The sequence below is a fragment of the Strix aluco genome, chromosome 3 (genome assembly GCF_031877795.1).
Source record: "Strix aluco isolate bStrAlu1 chromosome 3, bStrAlu1.hap1, whole genome shotgun sequence".
NCBI classification, from domain to species: Eukaryota; Metazoa; Chordata; class Aves; order Strigiformes; family Strigidae; genus Strix; species Strix aluco.
The window spans coordinates 83,412,490-83,437,062 of record NC_133933.1 but is presented as its reverse complement, the minus strand read 5'-3'; the positions used below and the strand labels follow the sequence as shown (position 1 = coordinate 83,437,062).

General features: G+C 43.0%; 1 protein-coding gene across 1 annotated transcript in view; it reads left to right on the top strand.

The window, feature by feature from the left end:
* The first annotated feature begins 231 nt into the window (after window positions 1-231).
* The window catches only part of LIN28B (lin-28 homolog B), an 87,711-nt gene continuing 63,369 nt past the window's right edge, over window positions 232-24,573 (top strand). Inside the window, exons 1-2 of the mRNA XM_074820758.1 lie at window positions 232-265; window positions 7,073-7,260. Of these exons, the coding sequence (XP_074676859.1) occupies window positions 232-265; window positions 7,073-7,260 (222 nt within the window). The remainder of the gene's footprint in view (window positions 266-7,072; window positions 7,261-24,573) is intronic.

Here is a 24,573-nt window from a genome sequence, read left to right as displayed (position 1 = left end):
AAAAAAAGCGGCTGACTTTTATGCCTTGGTTATCTCATTGTGGTTCTGATGAGCTAGGTAAGTCTCAAACAGTTAATAAGTTTACAGGTCACTTAACAGAGTCAATGCCCTGGCATTTTATGGCCTTCTAATGAGCCGTTAAACTGGAGAAGAGGTAATTAAATATGGTACTCTGGTACAATGTACACAGTACTGACTCCAGCTCTCTGATTTTAGGTTCCTCAGAAGACGATGAGGTCATTCAAGAAGGTCTCCTCAGGCTCAGGTCAGTCTTCTCTATAGCGTCTTACATGGCTGACTGTGTATCTGTGAAACTGAGGTGCTGCACCACTTGCGTCCCAGTGACCCTGATGAACTTAATTCCTGGGGAGGGGAAGATCATTAATCCTGTGCACAAGTTTCGGAGGTCTTGCTTGATGCAGTTTGAGCGTTCCGCCTCTGTAAGACAAATAAACAATTACATCAGGAAAGTTTATTTACAGTAACGCATCGTCAGATGCCTGTTGTAAACAGCAGGAGCCCACGCGTCTGTGAGCGCGCTGTCGGGCTGCCCACCCGCGCACGCACCGGCGGCCACGCACCCCTCGGTCGCTCGCTGACTCCCATTAGGACCCCTCGGGTTATTTCCACGCCGCTTCTCCCAAGCGCAGCCTCACCGGGTCCGGTGCTCGCCCGCCCCGCGGCCTGGCGCGGCCCTTCCCGCGTGGGTGCCCGCCCGCGGCGGCGCATGCGCGGAGGGGGCGCGGAGCTCCCCGGGGAGCGGCGCTGCGTGCGCGAAGGAGGGCGGCTGGATCCGCGCCCGCCCCGGATAACGCGGGTAACCCGGCCGTGCCCCGGCTCACTGCGGCGGTGGGTAGCCCGGGGCTGCCGCTGGCAGGGCCAGGCTTTACCTCCGTGGTGGGGATGGGGGTGCTCCCGGTGTCGCCGCCCGGCCGGCGCAGGCCGCTGTGCGGCGGGCGAGAGCGCCTGGGCAGTTGGTTGCCCGACGGGGAGGATGCCCGGCCCGCCGGGGCGGACGCGCAGGCCGGGTCCCGGTGCGGCTGCCCCGGGGGAAGGGATGGGCTGGAGCGACAGCGCCTGGGGCGCCGGCCCGCCCGCCCCTCCTGCGCCTGCACCGCGGGAGGGAAGCGGCGACACCGGGCCGCCGGCGCGGTTCCTCCGGGCGGGCAGCCGGTCCCTCGGCAAGGGCCGGTCTTGCCGGCGGAGTTTTCGCCGTGTTGGACTGTCTCCCGCGACGACCGGCTGGAGCCTCCTTAAATCCGCCGGGGAAGCCGTCTCTATCAGTTGCGAATCCACAGCTGAGAGACGGTTGATGTGCGTGAGGCCACATCCCGCGGCCGGGCTCTCCCGAGTGGGTGCCTCCCGCGTCCTCCTGCCCTCGGATCACGCGCGGGGTTGGAGCAATTTCCCGTATTTTAAAAGCCCCCTCGCAAGCCGCCGGCACTGCCGGCAGTAATGCACGGGAAGCAGGATGGACCGCGCCGGAGGGCTGTGCGGCGCCGACAGCCGCCGCGTCTCATTTCCACGGAAAATGTCACTAGCGCGCGGTGGAAACCACGCTCCAGCCGTCAACTAAAATAGCGGCGCCGGTAAACCGCGGCGTGAGCCTCTGGCGAGGGCCGCCCCGTCTCCGTAACGAAGGCAGAGGCGGGCTCCGTGCAGCCCTGGGCACCCGCGGGGGTGACGGCGCCTGGCGCCCACCTCAGGTGTAACGGCTGAGGAGCGCCGGAGCAGCCGTCGGGGGCTCCCGAAACCGTGCTCCGGTTGCAGTCGGCGGGCGGGGGTGAGGGGGGAGAGGCGTCCGCTGCGCCTTAAATCGGCATTTTCCGCAAAGAGCCGCCGTTCGGAACGGGCGTGGTGCGAAGGCACCGTTATAAAACCGGTAACTTCACATACCCCGCGGATGCACGTCGAGCAAATCCCGTCCCTCATCGTCCCTAGCCATGGGAAGCGCACAGCTGGGTCGGAGCTGTGTTTTGTTAAAAACCATTTTAAAATAATAATCCTGCGGGAATAATACGGAGGATAATAAAACCGAAGCAAGAAAAAAGGGGGAGCTGGGCGGTGGCTAGGCACAACCGACCCTGCAATCCGAAATGCGCGGTAAGGCATGTCGCCGCATTTCCCGCTGGAAAGAAACCGCGTTTTTCTGGAAGCGTTAAACAAAAGACCAAAGGCAAAAAGCCCCGCGCCGGGGGAGGGATGCGGGGACAGACCTGCCACCCTCGACCCGGGCGCTTGACGGCGGCGGAAAGGAAAGGTGGTTTTGGCGCCCAGACTGTAGGTGAGAGGGTTTTGGCGGGAAGAGCTTAGCACCAGCAGAGACCCCTCCGGCCTGGGGATCTCTGCTCTGCGGAAGCTCCGGAAAGTCCCCCCCCCGTCCTCCCCCCGCCCTCCGCCTTAGGAAGAGCCGGTTTCGATAGGAACCGCATAGGAAACACGACGGGCGTCTTACTCGGTCAAACACCATCGGGAGCGGCGCGCGGGGGCCGGCGCTGTCGTGCGTGGGGCGGCCGCGGCGCAAAGCAAACCAACCCCAACATGTGAAGAAAAGGGGGGGCTGGGGCTCTCCGGCGCCTTTCCTGCTTTTCCTGCCTGCCCGTCGGCGAGAAATGTTGACTGTTCTTTGCAATGGGAAGTCGTGGCAGTACCCCGAGCTCCGCTTTCAAGTGTAAAACACGCGTTTTGTTTCACAGGCACGCGGGTCGATCGTTTGTTTGGCTTTTTTTTTTTTTTTTCTTGTTTTGTTTTCTCTTTTGGAGGTGCGGTCTGGGTTTTTTTGTTTTGGCGAATAAAAGAAACCAGAGTTAGGACTTTAAAAGTTTTAGGAAGGTGACAAATCGGAAACCCAACACCACTGGTTTTGGTTACATAGTTTCAAGCGAGCTCTGTGTATTTAGAAAGATGATTCCAGCTTCCTATAATTGTATTTACCAAAATTAGCATCTATTTACCGAAATGTAAGGATATCTTTTTCTAATATGTGACCTATTACCATTAAACTAATTTTTCCACGAACCGGCTTGTTCTCCAGGGTTTTTTCCCCCTTTATCCTCTTGGCTCCCCCTCCTCCCCCCGATTCTTTGGGAATTAAATTTGGAAGGGTGTTAGTGGGTTGGGTTCTTTTTTTTTTTTTTCTTTTTTTTTTTTCTTTTTTTTCCCGGAGAGTTCCCAGCTGGCAACAACTCTTTACCTTCCACAAAACTTGAAAGGCTGATGTCCCTTGCAGGAAATGAATGAGTCGATAACATCTGACACCAGTGACCAGTCCAGTGACCCCAACCTTAATTCCACTAATACTGGAGGCCTGAAAATCTCAGTAAAGACCCTTTGCAAATCCCCCCCTCCATTTTACAAAGCCTGGGTTTATTTTGCAATGGAAGAAATACTTTGCAACAAATATCTTTACATTGATTTATTTACGTGGTTCTGTAGTCTTTATTCATGGAAGAACATATTATACTGAATTTTCTTTCAACTGAAATTTGCTAACAAGACATTTTGTCCATTTAATGAACTCAATCAACTCGTTTGTGTCTGTTTAACCGATATTCTAGCCTCTAAGGAATTTTTATACCAAATGTCGGTAAATTAAATCAATATGAAAAAAAATAAAGACTTTTAAAACTGTATTAAACAGAGTACTTATTGTCTTTTTGAAGGGAGGAGCAGAGAGAGCTCGTATCTTATAAATGTGCCGTTCTGGTACAAGAAATGTAGTCTTGGGCACTTCAAGTAAGTGGTGTAAGCATTTTTTTCTTCCGGTAACCTTAATTTCTTGTTCATAGCTGGGGTTTCCCGTGTGTTAAAATCTCGTACATTCATTATATATTGGATATCGCGCCGGTCATAAGATGAAAGCATATAAAATTACTGGTGATTTAATATTGTAAAATAACCGCTATTGTAAAGGGGGAAGGGATGGTACGAGCAAAGAGAAGTGGTATGTTGCACGAATGCGTAAGGCAGGTCAGTGTAGGAAGTCGACCTCCACTGTTGAAATAACCTATAGGAAATTTACGGTTGAAGACTGCAAAGGAATTTCAGGATTTAAAGCTTCTGCTCCACTTGCCTGGCTGCTCGTATTTTGTACACTTTTGCCCACCCTCGCTTCTTTCTAGCAAACGATCAAACCGAGCACCTTGGTATTTCACACAGAAACGAGGCGCTAGCAGGGGAATTTACGCTTTCCTGAAAGGCAACAAAAGGAGTAAACAGGCCCATCGGGGCTAAGGCGTCCCCCTTAATTGGGCAGACTGATCGACGCCACTTCCCAAACAACAGCAAGTGCTTTGCAAATGCATAACCCCCTAGTATTCAGGTTCTGCACTGATCGGTTTGTTGCTTTGGCTTTTGTTTGTGTGTGTCCTTGGGATAAGAGAGGATGCCCGGGGGGGGGGGGGGGGGGGGGGGGGGGGCGGGGCGGAGGAAGGGGTTTTAATAAGAAAGTAATTGAGCCCATGTTTTAACAAGGTATAGGAAACGTTTAAAGGTTATACAATACTGGATGATGTAAAGTGAGGTTATATGTGAGTAGGTGGTGGTGACGACAGAAGAGGCAAAATGATGTTTTCATACCTTCATCTGTACCTTTACACTGAAGGAGGCAGGACAGATGGAAAATAAAACGGAATCTCACCTAACTGGCGGGGGTGAGTGGGTGTTACGTTTCTAAAAATATTTTTTAAATAAGCGTTTGGCCGTAAGTGCAGCAATAGCAGGGGCTTGCGAGCACGTTGCTATCTGTGTACCTGTGAGAGCCAGAGGGGAGTGCCTTTGTAGAGGGGTGCTCTTGCCAAGCCCGTTACATACGACACATTTATTTTCCGAGTTGGATCCCCCTCCCTTCCCACTGGCAATGAAGACTTAAAACAGCAGTCCCCGGTCAGCGTTATTCCTTCCCTCTTTGTCTCCTTCCTCCGGCTCTTTTTTTTTTTTTTTTTTCCGCCTTCCTCTTCTCTAGCAAATCCTTTTCTCTGTTAGTCCCCCTCCTCCTCCTCTCCCTCTCCCCCGCGCTCCTGGGGAACAATCGCTGCTGATTGAGGTTCACTCCAATACTAGGCTTGAAAACTGGGCTCTTATTTAGGAAGTCATTAATCACATCCCCTCCCCCGGAAAGAGATGGCGGAGAAACCTGTGAAGTACAATTCCTCGCCCCATCCCCCTCCAGAAATGTTTTGAAACGCTAAACCTCTGCACATTCTGGGCCGTATTAAGGTGATCTCGCGTTTCCGGCGCGCTTTTAGTTTGAATGCGAAATTAGTAACGTGCAGCAAAGGCATGAGCGGCGGCACACGCGTGCACACACGCTCACGCGTGCAGGCACACACACACACGTAGGGAGCGGCAGACACCCCCCCCCCACCCCCACCCCTCCGCGGGACGCCGCTGCGCTGCGGGGGCTTTGGGCGGCTTTTCTGGAGGTGGAGACGGCGACCCGGGTATACGTCCGCCCGTGTTTTGCGCAGACGGTAACACAGATGCCTCCCAACATACCTAGTGCATGTCTATACGCGTGTGTGTATCTCATTTGTAAGCATCTCGCATTCGCGTGCGTACGCGTACCCCACCCAGGGCGCGCACGGACACCCCGATAACCTCATCTGCACGCCCGCATCTGCATAAACGGGGTGTTCTCCGGACCGTGGCTAGAAACACGCGGATCTTCCTACGTATTTGTGCGTGCACGGGAGTGCAGAAACCCCAGAATAATACGTCATCTCGGTTTCCCGTAAAGAAGCGTGCAGATTAGCTGTCGAAAAAGAGACGTGTTGGAAATTTCTTGTTCATTCATAAATTATTTTGGTGTGTCAGCCTAGTTGAAATGGCGATTGGCTGCTCCTGCCTCCTGCCAACCCCTTAAGGATCCGATGTGAAATTAGTAGCAAGAAAGCATGTAATTGACCAAGTCACGTGTGCGCAGGGGGCCAGAAACGGAGCGAGAGAGAAGGGGAAAAATCAAAAGAGGGAAAGCACATTAGACCATGCGAGCTAAATTTGCGATCGTTCAAAATCAGGATGTTAGATTAATGCAGAAGACCACTTCGATCCACAGGGAAAGTTTTCATCTCACGAGTTTGGAGCAGAGGGCCCGTGGGGCAACATGGCCGAAGGTTAATTTTCTTTTTCTATTGTTTTACTATGATTTTCGCTCGCTCGCTCTCTTCCTCTCTCCCCCCCCCCCTTCCCCCACCCCCCCTTTTAACCCAACTATGCATTACCCTTTTTTAGCAGCTCGCGCAAGGGGGCTTTCTCCAAACCCATTGTTACCAAGCTCAGAAACTGTTCCGTACCGCCCACACCGATTCACAACTTGAAAAGCTTTCAGGGGGCTATTGTTTGAATTGTTCCTGTTTGATTAAGCACAGTTGCAGTGGTGGGATGAGAAAACGGCCGTACACCTGTCCCAACTTTAATCGAAAGTTTATTCCAAGGAGGGATGGATACACGTTGGAAAATAGTGGTTTCGGCGCTGCATGTGCAATAACCAGTTGTGCAATCTACCCAATTTTGCTTAGTCTCTCTCCTCCACCCCTCCTCGGCCGGCCTCCCCCCTCGCCTCCCGGTCCTGCGCCTTGCGAGGAGAGACTAATTGGGCTGAGAATTTCTGTTGAGAAATGGGATCGGTCTTAAACCAGCAATATTCAAGTAAAGTATCGCGTTCCGTGCTGTAATGTGGCTGAAAGATGGAGTTAAATGGAAAAATACACGTATGTACAGAAATGTGAGCTGCCCTGGGCAAAGAGAGAGGGAGAGCCTCCGTACGCAGTGTTTCCTCTCTGTAACCTCCGGTGATTTTATTTTTTTACGTATTTTGGGGAGAAGGTTGTTTATTTCAGGATTTAGGAAAAAAATAAGCTCTTTTCGCCGTTTGCTTTCTGATTTTGTTTTGTTTGCTTTTTTTTCCTGTTTCTTCTGCAGTAACTCCTTTATACAGTGGCAAAAGGATGTTACCAGAATTTAACTCTTTGCTTTGGACCTTGTTCCCCCCTCTTCCTTCTTTTTCTCCCCCCCACCCCCCCCCTTCCCCCACCCCCCCCCACCCCCCCCCCCGCCTTTCCCTCTTCCTCAGCAGGGGCGAGTAAAGGTGGAGACGAGCCCGGGAAGTTGCCGGAGCAGGAAGAAGAGGAGGAATCCCAGGTTTTGCACGGAACCGGCCATTGCAAATGGTTCAATGTGAGAATGGGATTCGGGTTCATCTCCATGAGCAACCGAGAGGGAAGCCCCTTGGAGTCTCCAGTTGATGTCTTTGTACACCAAGTAAGACCCATTTTTGTCTTCCATCTCAGCCTGCCACATTTGGTTAAGCTCAGTGGGACTCCGCTTTGATGCGAAGAGAAGTAAACTATTTTTCCTAGGTATTTAGGTACATCTGTAATTAAAAACTTGCCCTAGGTAGTGGTTTTGTTGGCAGCGTACTATTTGAGTAAAGAAAGTCGTTAGATTGTGCTTAGTCTCCGTGTCTGGAGATTTATGCAGAGGGATAATACTGTTTCTTCCTCCCTGGTTAGAAACTCCTCCTGTGCTTTTTATTTATTTTAAAATGCCGCACTTTTCTTTTTAACAAGGTTTATAATTTGTCACCAGACTGATCAGGAGCAGATATGCCTTTCCTTGGAAACTGATTAAAATTAAGCTCGGAAAAGGATAAATAAAATGTTGGGTTTCATTCAGTTAACATTTGAATACGGTTTTAAACGCTTTTCTTGTAGATCTCGAATTGCTTTTTAAAAGCTCATCTGAGATTAGTTAATGAAATTAAGACATAATTATAGTGTTTTTTTGCAGTAATTCAGACCTGAGAGCGTCCCTGTGGTGCTACGCTGAAGCGTGCATGTGGTTTGGTTGGTTGATTTTTAAATATTCCTGCCTAGGAAAAAAAAAAAAAAAAGTAACGATTAAGGAATTAGGCTGTCGGGGAAAGAAGGGCGTGTGGCCATTGCTTTTATTTTTAAGTCCAGCAGCGTGAACGGTGTTCGTAGTTTGAGCGTGGAAGCCGGCATGAATGCCTTCACGCACAGGAATTTCCGATGCAAGATACATACAAAATGATAAGGGAACTTTTCCCAAGGTCTGTAGCGTGGGTTGTGGAGAAGCAGCATGTGCACACCTTCCCTGCTCCTGTTAGTCTCCAGTTGCAGCAACGCTATTTTGAATTTCACCCGTCTGCTCTGTGATCAGAGAACCGAAGAGCGGTGTCAGGTAAAGAGACCATTTTGGGTTTGGCTAGGGCCATGTTAGGAAGGCAAAAAGGCATCTTAACTTTTTACGTGGTTGTCCATTTTCTATGACGTTTGCAATGACGGGGCAGGGGGGGTGTTCCATGATTATATTGTGATTCCCTTTTAATGTTCCATTTGATGTCCCGGCCTTATTGTGTGGTTACTTTCATCAGGCTTTTTTAAAGAATACACCTTTCATTAGGTTAATAAAAAGGTGACTGAAAATTAGAAAGAATGCTGCTGCTGTGTCATGTTGCCTTGCTCCTTGTGGTGGAGAGGATTTCTTACATGTACCCTATACCTAAGGGCCTGCACATCAATATTGGCTGCGCTTGCATTTGGAATTAGGTACAAAGTGTAGAATCCAATTGTGAACTTACTAAATTCTTACACTTCCTGCTTTGTATTGGTATACGAGGTGCCCCCCTCTTTGGTGCTTTTTCTTTTTAGGACTGAATGAATGAAATACCAAAGAAGGAGCAGTCTTCCTCCTGTTTTTCCCCCTTTCTTCCCTTCTTTGTACCTTTTTTACGTCATGAAATTGCTCTTTACAGTTCTATAAATTAATAGATAAACATTTTTCTTAATCTAATTTTGTGTTAATGTCTCATACCTTTTTGCTTCTCAAATAATAGAAAACAAAACATTTGACCCATAGCAGTGTTGTTGTTAAAAAAAAAACGCATTTGAAAACAAACATATTAGATCTGTGAAAATAGAGAAGTGTTGAATTGCATGATAACGTGGTACATGTAAGTAATACTAGACAAGGTGTGCTGTTCCATAACAGAAAGTAGTCATAGAAAAGAATAAAAAAGTATGTGGTAAATTTGGAAGTTGCTATTCGGTTGTGTCCCCTAAAGGAGAGGCCAAGAAGGAAATGTTAGACATGTTTCTTTACACTTTCATAATCTACAGTTTATCGATATCCTTCAGTTTCTAAGACATATCACAGTGTAAAATGCAGTGTAAAATAGCATGTTTCATTGCACATAAACTGTGCACCTCAGCCATTTTGAGTATTACTTAAAGATATGTCTTACTGAGTGAAATTATTAGTGCTCTGCAATGGATTGCTCTTACAACAAAGAAAATACGTTTCTCACCTTTTTCTTTCTGATGAAACCTAGGGTATACATACACTTCATGGTGACATGAGTCTTCTTTCCATCAGTCAAAAGCAGAATTTTTCTGGTTAATGTAATAGGGAGAAGCAGTATCTATTTCATTTCAGAGTACGTTTTAGATAATTTATATTGCTATATAGAATGCTTTGTGTTAGCTGACTAGCTGAACAGTGGTAACAGTAGCAGCCAGAGCATAAAAATGTCTTTAAATCAGCAATTTTATTTAACAGTGCTGCTTGTACAACAGTCTGTTGCCTGAACAGTGATTGGACCCTTTTCCTACTAGTTTCATTAATTCGAAAAATTTAGTTGTGTGAAAAGGCCTTTTCAAGGCAAAGATGATAGCTTATTAATCTGTTGAAACAAAATATTACTGTTCAAAACTGCTTTGAAAACACTTCATCATTTATTTAAGTGTATGCCACATAGCGTTCCATGCATTCACTTGTTCTGCAATGTTTGTAGCTACTATTATCATTTTATAGAATCAGGCAGTTTAAGCAGAGCAAAGAAGCTTCTATTTTATTCACTCCAAGTCCTGTCAAAGCTAGCTTGAATGCTGCAACAATATTTTTACTTCCTTATCTTACCTTTTCTTGATGTGGTTATGCCCAGTGTATGAGATCTTGCTATGAGCAGAAACTTACTGGATGTCAAGTCAAAATTCCTATAATAGTTTAAGTTCGTTATACCTAGACTTTTGAGCCTGCAATAAATAATTTTGCTTTCTTCTTGGAGTTGCCCCTTGGTTGTGTGCAGATTATAGCCGTATTTTTCTAAAGTCAGTGCTTCACTAATTGTATGTATTGGTGTCATTTTAGAGGACGATGCTTTTGTTTGGACTTTTCTTCCCCTTTACCCAATGAAAGTTCTGTTCCTGAAACAGCTGCAGTATTGAGTTTTTAACTCTACCTTTTAAGTCCTTCCTTCAGCACTAATCAGTTTGATCTTCTCTGAACTACCTTCAGGTTGTTATTACCCTTCCGGTAATGAGGTACCTAGAGCTAGATGCATTATTTAAGGTAGAAACATGTCAGCCATTATATATGTGCATCTCTGTGTGGGTGCACAGTGTAAACAAGCATCTACACTCTTGTCCTTTTTTAGCTTTATTCTGATACAGCTTATACCTTCAAGTCATGTGTTTGAGTCATTCAGTGTCTCATAAAAATTACAAGTCCTAAAAACTATTTGATTTTTTTCAAAGACAAGCCATGCCCAAGGCAGTAATGTGCCTAGTCAACTGTGTTTCTTTTACAAAAAAATGAAGAGTAGCAATGTTAGTCCTTTGTAACTGTTAAATCCAAGGAATGTGCACCTTACTGAATTTGGCTCAGTATTGTCATTTGGACTTTTAATAGGTTAGCATGGAATGAATAATATAGCTTCCTTCTTTTTTATTATGTGAATTCTACACATAGTCATGTGTAAGCAGCTCATGTTAAATTTTAGAAAAAGATTTATTTGTCAAAGGGTAAAACAGACTGGAGAGGTGAAGTGACTGGAAGCTTTTGTCATGCACATGAAAAAAGGTCTTCATTGCTAAGAACTAAGAAGAGCTCAAGCCTTCATAAAATCAGAGAAAAGGATGATCTTTGTTAAAACTTTTTTGCATGTTCAAATTGTACACACAGCTTGAATGCGTACAACTTCTTTGGACGCTGGCAGTAAGGCAAAAATGCTGCGGATTCTTTTTTGCACACATTTTGTGTGGACTATGTTAGAAACGTGTCTATTTTCCTTTGCTTAGCATGAAGCCCAGATGTTAAAGATGATAATGAAGGGGGTAGGGTGGAATAGATGCAATTAAATACATGTTTGTGAATATCAGGGGTTACGATTTTGTGTTCTGTTTCTGAGTAATGTGGTCTTTGGGGATGAGATAGATTGTTCATTTTGAAGATGTTTGTTGGGATCTGGCTCTGTAGTCCAAAACTCTTACAGCATTAAGGGATTGACACAGGATTTCTGAACTGGGACCTTAAACATGATCCTTCTTTGGGATCCTCTTTTATGAGATGGGGAGAGGAAGGAAGGGAGGAGTAGCATGCAGGAGTTGGTGTATTTTGTTTCCTCATTAAAAGGAACATGGTTGGTTTGAAATTTTTCACTTTCATCTGAACTTTCTTACTGTTGCTGCAAGTTACTGTTACTACAAGATTTGATAAAAATGGATGAGCTCCTTTTTTCTTTCACTGAGTTTTTCTGCACTGCGCTATTGTATATTACAAATTTTGCTCTTATTGTTGCAAGTACCTATAACAAAAGGAGTGAAAATTACAGAGACTATTCAATTATGATTGTAAACAGAAGAGTAAAGGGAAAATTAGACATGTAAACAGCATCTAAAAAGTCTTTTCCCTTAATTTGACTGACCATCCTTTTTGCTGATGAATCAGATGCCTATTCTTTAAATTCCTAGTATTTTAGCCACAGTTGAACTACTTTTTCTATGATAAAGTTGGGCATGGCATGATACCTGAATGATGACTGTTTTATATTGTGACACATGCGATCCTGTACTTTTGCAAGGATGCTTTCACTCATCTAACACATCTTTTCCATTTCTATATTGTTAGGAGCCAGTAAAAAACTGCTCAGGATAACTGGAAGTTCTGAGTAAGCAAGTAGGATCAATATTACATTGCTCTTTATTGTTAAACATGACATAGCAATGCCTGTTTGAAGTACAGAAGTCTCCATGCAGTTTATGCTATTACAACTTGTCATCTTTGGCTTCTGCTGGGGACCAGGCAAGCCCAGTCGTAATCAAAACAGAAGTGGCTAGCAGGATTTAGAGAGGGAAGCTGGGAAGGAAACGAATGGGGAGTAAGCGTGTGTCTGCGTGAGCACGTGTATCAGAGATCTGGCAGAGATCAGACCTGCACTAAAGATGTGGGTGTCAACGTCTGCTCAGCAGCCTCAACGCACGTAGGATCTGTAATGGGTAACTGTTGGAGATCCGGAGCCAAGCTTTGGCACTCACCAGTTGTGTTGGAGCATACAGCGAAAATTGAGTTTAAATTATAGGGACCATGGATTTGTTGTATGGAGCGGTACAGCCTTGTTTAGGACTTTTTTTTTTTTTTTTGGCTACTAATTAATCCCAGTGCTACATTTCAAGTCCTAGACAGATGGCAAAATACTTCACTGAGAGCTTGATGGTTTAAGATGGTTTTCTGAAGAAACTTGCCATTTGGTATTTAAGTTATGGAGCCACCATCTATGGAAATACCTTCCAGATTTCATCTATTTACATATAAACCCAACATTACAGTGCATTTTTGTTGATAGACATATGTAGTATTTAAGTGAACGGCAATTCCTATTAAACCTAAATGGTGTTGGTCAGATCAGATTTTGCTGAAGAAATTTAAACATGAAATGTTGACAAGCAAAAATCACAAGTGGTGCAAAGATTGAGGCCTGCAATGGGACTATTTTGTCTTTGGCAAAGCAGTAAGTACATCCTTTCCAGAGCATGCTATCCTCCTTTTCTCAGGACTGAGGAAGTTGTGTGCAGGGGTTGGGATACTGAAAGGAAGAGGATATTTTGTCTGGTGCACAAACATAAGATATCAAAGCAGATATATGAACCGAAGCTAAAAGGAAATGAATTGTCAAATTGGGAAAAATGTTGTTATTGTTGCTTGTCCTGGTTTGCAACTACATTACTGAGGTAGTAAGTATATCTAGAGCCGTCCGGAGTTTTGTTTTAGATTCTTTAAAAAGTATACAGAAGAGTAGTATACGGAGAGAAGTATACTACTCTTCCGAAGGAAGAATTCCTATTTCTTCTGTAGCCAATTTCAGTAAAGGCCTTTCATCTTTCTCCACGATTATCAACAGAAGCAAAATTAGGCCTATCAGTTTTTGACAAAGGTGCATAAAAGTGACTGTAAAGGTGTAATTCAAGTAAGATCCTAGAAACTGGAGGGTAAAGACTGTTTATGATGTTTCTTAAACGAACACAAAGAAATAAGGACATAACCATTTATATTTTGTATTCCCTGTATTTAAGGGTGCTTTTTTTTTTTCCCCTTTTGTTAAATCAGCTGAAAGTTATCATGACTGATAGAAAGGTATTTTGTGATACATAGCTCTTTCTAAGGGACAGTTACTTGGGGCAGGTCTGGACTAGCTTTTGCTTGCTCTGGATGTAACTGGTGAAAGCAGTGAATCCTTAAATAGCTTTTACATCAGCAGAGTATTGGTAAACACCTCTGCATGGAAGGTGGGGAAGTGCTTCTGATCGCTTGAGCATATTAGTTGGAGAAACTGGTGTTCAGGCTTTTCCTTAGATGATTCTGGCTGGTCCTGATTTAAAATGGGGGGTTAACTCCCTGAGAGATGGCTAGAGGGAATTCCAGATCCCCACTCCAGAGATGGCTCGGCTGCTTGCAGAGCAGCTGTGGAAACTGCCACAAGTTTTACAGTCCCCTGTATTAAGGAGAACTGGCACTGATTTTGATTTTTTTCCTAACATGCAAAGCTGTAGCATGCAGCAGGTCAGCAGCTGCTCTGCAAGCAGCTGAGTTGGCTTTGCAGTAGCAGCGTGGTGAACAGGTGGAGGTTGAAACTCCTACAGCCACCCTTCTTGGTGGGAGTCCCACAGCCATGATTTTACATTTGGCAGCAGTGCTGCTGCTTAAGTAAGCTTCAAGAGCTTTTATAGCACTCTGCCTGTTGGGCTAGCATAAGTGCTTGTGAAGCTGCATGGCAAACCCAGATGGGGAAATTTTGGTTTTCGCATCTGATTTTTATTATTTTTATATCAGAGAAACCCCACGATCACCACAAATAAAGGTGGGCAATGTTGGCACTGTGGAAGGGTGGCCAAGGATGCAAACAAGCAGCTGCCAGGGTGAGGTGAAGGTGTAGGAGGAAAGAGCTGGAAGCTACTGTCGCAGATGAAACTCCAGTCTTCTCTGGTGCAAAATAGCAGAATACTGGTGCTACCTTCAGCTGGGGGGTAGAGAGACGATGAAAGTATTAGTGACTTTTCAAGAAAAGGGGCATTTGTGGGTATTGGATCCACCTGAGCTCTCCTCAGAAGTGGAACGTTTCAGGAATCTTTTTTGAGTGGCACTTCTGTTCAATCTTACACATTTCTCTTTCTCTTGTTTTATTGATTACAATTAAGCTGTGGCATTGAAATATATTGAATTGCAGTTTTAGAACAGCACTATTTGTAGAGCAAAACAAAAAAAAATCAGAATTTTTGATTCATGACTGTGTGTTTCTTCTACAGAACAGAAGATATTTATGGGACATGTTCATAATAATTTTTAGCAGATAAGTGAGAGCTTAGTGAAATTAGTTGATAATGTGAAAAGTGTAGCTCCTTAATTATTTGAAAATCAAATACACCAGTACATTTGAAAAGTTATTTGTCTGAGAGTATATAGAATATCGTTGTCCTATTATCAGTACAGGAGCCAAGAAAATCACACAGATACTTTCTATTCCAGAATTCTAATCTAGTGCTAGAATTACATTTTTTTTGAAGGAGGGAGGCTGGAAGGTTTGGTTTGGTTAGCATTGTAGGTTAGTATTTTCACCTCTAAAAATTGTTCAACAGGTAAAATCTGAGTGAATACATATATAATCAATATTTGGAGTGTATGAATTTGTCTACAAAATCAAATATTTCATGAGTACTACAGAATTTATGATGCTCTGTTAGAAAACATTAATGTTATTACATTCATAACTGTGTATTTCTCATGAACATAGCTGATAGTGGCTTTTCCATCAAAGATAATCTGTTCCCAGAGAGGCCCTCTTCTAATTAGTCATGTTAATATAGGCATGCAGTGTTGAGGGATTTTCTTTTATCCTAGGTTGCTTTTATTATAGTGACACTTGAGGCTACTTTTAACATTTGTGTTATAACTTTCTTTGTTTATGGTCATATAAATACATGCACCAAAATAATCCCTGGACTGAAACTGAGAGTAAAAGTGATAGCCCTTGTGTACTTTAAGTAGACTAGAATAAGCATGAACTTATATTTTTTCAAAGTACAGGTGTCTTTAAAATCTCTTAATAGTGCACATGTGCTATAATTTTAAAAATGTTTTACTTCATTTTACAACTGTGTTTTGCAAGCTAGTAATCAAAATCTTGGTTGGTTTTATGGGCTATTTGTAATAATACAATTTTAGTGGAAATACAGGGGTTTAAAAGCCTCTGTGGACCATGTGTAGTAATTTCTGAATATTTTTAGACTTGTTATATTGGAAATAATAGAAATATATAAAAGCTTTAATATAGAATGTACCTAATAGACCCAAGCTGACTTCTGTAGACTTTGGATTAGACTCCCAACTACTCCCTGTATTTAACAGATATATATTGCTATCTTACCCTGTTTAATTACCTGACCTAAAACATGTAGATTGCGTATCTTGAGAATTAGCCATTGTCAACACTAAAGCGGAATAAGATCAAAGAATTATTCACAAGCCTCTTTGCTACCCTCTCCCCCAGATATTAAAAACAGTAGTACATCAGGTGAATGGAAATTTGAGAATTGTTTCAACAGTAAACAGAAGCTCCTCCTTAATGGAATGAAACTGTGACATCCCTCCTTTTCTTGTGGATATTACAGACCTCATGGGCCAAATTCTGCTCAAGTGTCTCATGTGAAGTGTCCCAGTGACCTGTGAAACTTGTTCAATAAACTGGACAGCATTAGGAATGGATTTTAAGTCTCTTACATGAATGCTCTTACTGGAAGTATGTAGTTTACATCCTTTTGGTTTTTAAGTGTCGTTTTTGTTCTTAGAAACTTGAGGGCCATATTGTGATCTGATGTGTTCCCTATACAGTGTCTAAAATGTAGAGTAGTAAACTAGGGTTTTGGTCAGTGCTGCTTAATTAAAATTTAACTTCAAACGATACACCTTAACATAATTTTTGGTCAGTGCTGCTTAATTAAAATTTAACTTCAAACGATACACCTTAACATAATGTGTGTGCATGAACTTGACATTTATGTAACTTGTATATACTTTTCACAGTATGCTACTTTTTTGTACTGTGAATGTATAATATATAATGTCTTAGCTAAATTCACCTGACCACTAATCTGCCAGCCTGATTTGATGCAAGGCTCTTGGGCTGATAATGTGGTTTTTTTTAATCTTCCTGTTGAAAAATGCTTAGTCCCAAATCATTCACTCACAGGAGGAAAGAGTGGTAGAAATACTCAGTACTTCTGGGAGTACTACTGAGTGCTCCAAGTGTGAAAAAGACCCCTCACCATGGGTGCAGGCAGGTTCTCTTGAAGGGAAATGAAGTTCACCCTTGCAGTGAAAGTGCCTTGAGATCTTGAACAGCTGTTCGGTAATCTGGAGACAGTTGGGGCCACCTGTACAGGTCCTTTGATTTCTGGCAGGGGTAATGGGATGTGGTAGGTATTGGGAAAACTTCTGAAGAACTTTCTAACTGCAGTGTTGTGTCTCTGTGTTCACAAGGGGAAGGATGGGAATCCTCCAGGCAGAGTCTGTCATGATCTGCCTTTTTCCCTGGCCCCTGTGTTGGGGATGTAGAGATCCCACCCAGGGACAAGGGAGAGCACTGACTTGTAGGGAGGGGGAAGTAGTTCTGTCCAGGCAGGAGCGGGTGGGCCGTTTACAGATTTGGAGGCATAATATGGTCCTTAAACATTTATAAATGCAGTTAGGCAAAATGTTTCCATTTTGCCACAGTGCTTAATAGCTCTCCACTACAGTGATTAAATTCTCATTTGGCTTTGCCAGACCTCCTTTGTTTGTCTGCTTCATTGTTTGGTTTTGGGGGGTTTTGCGCATGTGTGTTAATTAAAGAAAGCATGTTACATTTGTAGTAGCTGCTTTATATGACTCAGAATCACAGTTGTTTAATGTTTTCATGTAACATGTTTTGCAAAAACTGTTTAATGGATGGGAAATGTAGGGTGGAAGTTAACCCTGTGAGGAATGCATGGTTTCTTGTATAGAGGTCTGTGTGGCTGTAGCATGCACGCTGATTTTAACTAACAGGACATTCAGCAGGGCATCCTGTTCATTGTGTGTGATTCTGGTTTAGAAACTATTGCGACCTAGAAACAAAGATAAAAGTAAAATATTTTTTTTGAGTGTTTTTAATTGGCTTCAGGAATTAGTGATGATTGTTGAAGATAGACATTACTTGTAAGGTGATTGATCTGGATGTGAAGCAGATGCATAAATAGACTATCAGAAATGAAGAGTTACTTTATAGAGAACTTTTCATGTCACCATTGACTTTAAAGGACTAGTCACAAAGAGAGGACTGTGGGATTGAACTGTAGATGATAAGAGAACAAAAGATTTTAAAGGTGCATTGTCAAGATGTAAATCATACTCAATATTTTCAGGCAGGAATATAGTACATCTGAAGATAAAATCTTTGCTTAGACTAATTGGAATAGGATTTTGTTAGTATTAATTCATGCTTTTGCAAACATTTAATGCAGCAGTAAATACCACATCTTTCACTAAGGAGTGCTTAGTTCTCTTGGACTACAGTCTGTTACGAAAGGCTTTCTGTTTCTCCTCTTAGCAATGTCTTCTCTTCCTCAGGAATTAAAAATAAAATCTACTAAACATTCCAAAATCTGATCTATCAGATTTGAAAATGTTTACAATTATTTAAATTCAAAACACTCTGGTTGGTAAGGTTCCTTTAAATTTGATCTGTGCCTACATTGTCTTCAGTAGAAATTAGCAAGGACTTCTGTAAAAAATAAAAATGCATTTTCTATTTTATATGATGTCTTTGCATTTAATGACTACATAACATTTTTGCAAGACAGCAGATACTTTTGGAAACTAACCTGCAGTCTGCTTTGAGCAACAAAATGTCTTTGTGTTTAATAATAATATAATTGCTGGATTCAGTTTCCCCAAATAATTTTTACATTAATCTTCGTTATTTTGTTTTCATGAAGCAGTTATGTATTTCTCAAATGGCAGATTCTTTTATTTTTGTAATGTATTTTTTACTGACAATTATTGATAGTTTATTGGAAAGTGATAGCCCATCCCATGCTTAATGTGGGTTTATTGTTAATCTTCTTCACATAGAGAGTACTTCTTCCTTGGATGCTCATTTCTTTAACTGGTGGCAACTGTAGATGGACCAAGATTAGACTGTTAAAATGGCTACAGTTGAAGCACTGTCATTTTGCCAAAGATGAATTGGTTTTAGTGTTCATTAGTTGATAGTATAATCGATGTTTAACATTTTCTGTTATCCCCTACATATATTAATATAGTTTTTCATATGGGAATCTATTTTTTTTAAATTATACATAAAGCAATTCTATGCTTTTATAGTTATAATTCGTTTTCCTTTTATCCATATGTAATTTAGTATTTATTCTTGATTAATAGTATGTCCATTACAAGGGAGCTAAACCAGCACTGACCACAATAGGTGTCATGAAATGCACCTACAGTATATGGTATCTTGAGAAGTATTGAGGTAATCGGCATAAAATGATTTGGTTTGTTGTAGTATTTCTGGTTTCAGGATGATGAATATAATCTATTTGTTAAATTCTTAAAAACTGGTTAAACCTTAGCTTGGTTTCGGTTTTCTCCCTCCATTTGACTTGCTTTTTAAAGGTACTGTATATCTTAGCTACACTTCAAGGACCAAATGTTACTAAGAGATGAAATGTTGAGCCAGGTGAAATCAGTGAAATAGCCATCAAGAAGTTTCAATAGGTATGCACAATTTCTCTCAAGGATTTTTTTTATGATAGTTTCGTTTGGAAGTTTAGATACTTAAAACAGAAGTTGGATTAAATAAATATAAGGGTGTATAAATGTATATATAAATAAATATAAGGTGTGTATAAACTATCATTCAGTGTACTTGTTTTTACTATGTTTGTGCTTCGCAACTTTTAAAATGCCCCCAAAACTAATTGTATAACAGTATTATTTGTATGAATTTATCATATATGAATATTCATCTAAATTTCTTGCAACACATTCATCTGTACCTTGTACATCAAGAGAAATGTGACTCCTCTTTATTTACATCTTACTTGGCAGAAAATACTCTGTTGGCTTCCTTTGTTCATTTTCACCAGGGTCTTCATTCCTTTAAGTGTAGCTTGGCCATTATGTGGACAAGTTTGAAATTCCTGGCATCTCAGGTCTAAAAGAGGACTAACTTGGCAGATAATTATTTACTGATAATATGTAAGAGAATAAAAATAGGTACTAATCTATGGCTTTCTCCATTTAAGTTAGCACATAGAAAGTTTAGTATGGGGGGGGTTTGTTGTTCCTGAATTCCAACTGTTTAACAAAGTTAATCTGAATTTGTATGTCTTGCTAGCACATTGTTCTGGGCACACTCACATCTCATTGCCAAATTTTTAAAGATGATAGACAAAAAAAGCAAATCATTTTATTAAATCTGTGGAAGTAAATTAGCAAACAATAAGTGTACATGCTGTAAATATATATGAAAGACAGCAATTCTTGCTTCCTTTAAAAATTGTTTGTTGAAAAATACTGTTTATGTTATTTTAAAATAGTTTTGATGCGTTTACTAGACAATATTTTCGTGTCAAAAGAAGATGTTCAGATTTTTAAATGTCCGGTTTCCGTGAATTTTACTAACTTTCTGGTAACAATGTTGCTATTAAAATGTTACCATTAAAAAGCTACATTCAAGCAATAAGAAATGAAATCAGCAAAATTATTTTTGATATGCAAAAAAACCCACAGTGAAATATTCATTATTAATTAATACAAGATCTCATAAATATTTGTATACAAGCCTTGTTTCCGCCTTCTACAGTGTTCATGTCTATTTCAGGAAATACGTTTAACAGTGTAGGTCAGTTTGGATTCTGCTGTATGAAGGAACGGCAGAGACCAGTGCTAATTGTAACAGTGTTTTTTGTATTTGTCAGTCCGCTTCTGGATTGGTGCATTGCAAATCTGTATAATTAGTATCTAGACGGGGCAAAAAGTAAAGATTCTGGGTCTTAATTTTTCTGCTTGCTGAGATTTGCCAGTTGGCTGTTGACTTCTCTGCTTTGCTGTTGACCTCTGGTCTTTCAAAGTATGAGCTATGATTTTTTTCTTCTGTAGGTGTTGTATTTATTGTATGTTCAGTTGGTAATATTCGTGTGGGGCAGGTTGCTTTTCATATAAAAGTTCTCTTGGACTGCTCTGGTAATGAAGGGACTGCAGGATAAAGGTTAAGTGCTGGTAGTACCTCTCCATTTAAAACATGCATGAGTGGAATCACTGCAGAACTTTTTGTTGTTGTTGTTCTTATGCCTATTTCTATCGCAGATCATCACTGTGAACATAAACAACAGCAAAACATTACCATTACAGTGAACAAAACATCTGAAATCCTGTTCTCCGTTACAAAATTATAAAATGCAGATTAAGTGGTTGGCAGATGTAAAGACAGATGATTCAGTTCTGCTCTTTTCCATGCCAGTGGCAAAACAGGCACGAAGACGGTGGGGGCTGATATTTTTAATGTCGCGGTATAAACCCATAACCGGTGTTAACGCTTAGCTAAAGAATTGAGGTAGGTGAATCGAGGTATTGGAAAGCGAGGTGTGTTACCGTTTGGGGGGGGAGGCGCGGTTGTTCGACAGGCCGCGTACCTGGGAGCGCGGCGGGCCCGGCCCGGCCCGACCCTGACGGCCGCCCCGAGGAGCCGCCGCGCCGGCGGGAGCCTCCTTAAGGGCGGCCTCCGCCGCGGCCGGGGCCGGGGCAGTCCGCGCCCTCCCGGCTCGGGTTGCAGGCCCTCCGACCAAACCGGGGAGGGCAGGGTCAGGCCTATTCATCGCCTATCGCTTCCTTGGGCCGTTTGTAACCCGGGCCGCCCCTGGCAGTTAACTGTGGCCCAAGGAAGTGACTGATGTGAAAGATTCAAAGATTTTCTTTTTATTACTCTCTTAATATGGTGTGAATTGTTTTTTAAAAAGAAAAGCTAATTTAGCACGCAGGGCAGAACTGGAAATGCTGGTATCTTTGCGAATTGAAATAACGATAGCTATTTTTGATCCATCTGAGGGTCTGACCTGTTCGAGGGGGCAGGACTTCTGAAGTTAACGGAGGTAATGCTGCGCCCCCGTCTTTTCAGCAGTAGAACCGCTGGAGCGCTGGCACGGCGCAGTGGGGATGATCACTGTTTCCCATGCCGGAGGACCAATTTACCATCAGCCACAGACCAAATTAATATACAGCAGATGTGGATGTAAAAAATAGCAAATAAACACTTTTCCCTGGAGGTTTGCTACTCTTTATGCCGGCGCTTAGCGCCATGGTAGCACGTGTCTATGCGGAGGGCTATCGAAGACGTAAGCACCTTCAAAGGGAGCCGGGGCTGACGCGAGCGCCCAGCGCTTTGTTCTGATCTCGGCGTCCCTCGCCGGAGGGAGCCCGGCCGGGCCCGCGGCACCAGCGCTGGCCGCACCAGGCCCGCGGGAGGCGGCGGGGCTGCCCACCAAGATGGCGGCGGGGCGGGCGGCCCGGCCTGACCGACCGACCCAGCGCGGCCCGGCCCGCCTCAGGCGCAGCCACGGGCTCCCGTGACGATCAGCCGCGGCTCAGGGCCGCTTCTCGGCCCGCAGATCGGCCCCACCCGGGGAGGGCGGCGGGCGGCCAGTGCCACCCTTTGTTCTGCGGCCGCGGGGTCCTGCCCCTCCCTCCGCCCCACAGGAGGGAAGCGCGGCCGCGGGCGGGCCGCTGGTGCGGTGTCTGCCACAGGTGGGCGGCGCGGGCGGCGTCCTGGCAGCAGCGGCCGCGCCGCTCGAAGCGCGGTGCCTCGCCGACGCCTCTCGATCTAACGGGGGTGAAGACACCCCAGAGGCGGGCTCCCTCCCCACCGCTGCGGCGCGGGGCGGAGGGGAACCGCCGCCTCTCCCACCGCGCCGTCGGTCGCCTCCGGGGCTCCCGAGGAGGCCCGGGCGGGGTGAGCCCCTTCCCCCGCCGGCAACAACCGTACGCGCCTTACAGCGGAGGGGTTGCAGAGCTTGCGGATGGGGGTGTCGTGTCCTCCCCCGCTTCACATTAAAAACGGCTTTAAAAACAAATGCAGCCTCCTTTTAAGGAGCATATGAAACCTGAGCTAAGTGTTGCATGTGTTGTTTGCTTCGTTGGTGCTTAGAGGAGAAAGAATACTGGATGGAGAATTAAACGTGGGTGTGATAGAAGGTTAGACATTTAGTAATTTCGATAGACCTGTCCGCAAATAGCTAGACTTCCCCTCTTAATGATCAAGCAAAACATGCTACTAAATAACAAGCTGTATTGAAGCAGTCGTATTTACGGAAATATTTGAGATTTTAAAGTGAATACGTTTCTACCAACAACCAATAATTTTTTCTTAAACTTGTTAGAACTTTTCAGCGCCATTTTACCTTGCAGCTTGCAATTTCTCTTTTAATGCAATGTGACAACACAAAGGCTTTGCAAAATATTCAGCAGAATTACCTGCTTTTGTTAGTTTGGAAGGTGAACATAGCCCTTCAATGCTAAAAAGTCATTCAAAAAGATTAATGACTGTAGGATTCCAATCTTGCAAACACTTGTTCTTTTAAAGTAAGAACTATTCATGTAAATAAAGGTTTCAAGATTAGGACCTTAGATATGCGACTTTTGTAACTATTCACCCCTTAAAAATGGTCTTCTGCTGTAGCCTGACTCGATGGGATTTTATTTTTTTTCTTGTGTCAGAACTATAGTTTCACTACTTAAAAGACTTCTTTGAGGAAACGATCAATAGTCTATTAGGTTTTTTTTCTTTTTAAAAACAAAAAAACCTGTGTGTGTATATATGTATATATACTTTATATAGTATATATGAAATATATTTCTTCCACAACGGTTCTGCTGCAAAGGAAATAAAATCAAGCAATCTTTAATAGCGTGGGTCTCAATATGTTGTTTTTTCCATCTATGTGGGTGAGTTGTGTAAAACTATTTTACAATCTCTTTGACTGTGGTTTATAATAGTATAATTAAACCCCAGTATTTTTTACATTTGAAAATACACATGCACTTCTAAGAGGCTGTGAATGGTGTGTAATGATTCACCCCCCGGGACAGTCTCTCCTATGGGATGAGTTTGGTGTGGTGCCATAGACTGCGATACATTTGCGTCAGTTGCTCCTTCCTCCCCTATCAGCATCCAGCTCACTGGAATCTCATGGGTTTTTCTGATAACATTTTTACTTGCAAACGATTGTTTTAGATGTATATGTTGTGAAGGGAATTTGTACTGACAGAACCCTACAGTAGCTTTGGTTGTTTCAAAATAGTGCAGGGATTAAAGGCTGCTTTACTTGTATTGTTAGCTTCAAATAGGTGACACATGCTTTTTGAAAGTGTCAGGTGGAAGTATTTCACATTTCAAGTACAGATAACTTTGTCTCAGGTTTTCTATAGTTTTAATTAATTCATGTGTGCTGTCTGGCTGCAGATTTGCAATTAAACATAGGGTTGTTTTACAAAATGCACAGGTTTTTTACTGTACGTGTCAGATAATTGGAATATTTAGATAATGTTTCCTTCGGGGTTGGCAACTTACTTTAACCTTTCTATGTAAAATCCTTTATCTCTTTTTAAGGTTAATTTTAAAAGTTGCTTTTACAATCCCAAGTGGTAGAAATGCTTTTCAAAAACCTTGGAGAGCCCAATAATTGTCACTCCATACACCAGTGCTTTAATGACATTTTGGTTGATACACATCAAACTTTTCATTGCTGTTTTTGTGAGCCCCTGAATTATGCTGCATGGTTATTTTTAAATTAAGTAAGTATCTCTAGTAATCTTGAAAAAAAAAATTGTTTGCTGAAGATGTGATACCATGTTAGGCTTTTGTTTTGTTTTTTTTCTTGGACAAAATCCTTGCTTGTTACAACCTTGCGGTTTCATTATTGCCCTAAGCCACCTAACTGTAGACTTTTGCTAGAAGAGGCAATCCCACCCACCCCTTCCTCCACCCTGGCCTCATGTTCCCACCTGGAGTCCGCTGCCTTGTAAGCTGCAGAAGAAATTACAATCCTTTGCTATTTGAGCTGAAAATAGTAATTTATTTTGCATGTTTGAATTTCATTGGTATCAGCAAACTCATAGGACTTTGGTTTTCCTACATGAAAACTGGCAGTAACTTGAGGAAAGCAGTGGAAGCATGCAGCCTGAGAAAATGCAGAATACGACCACTCC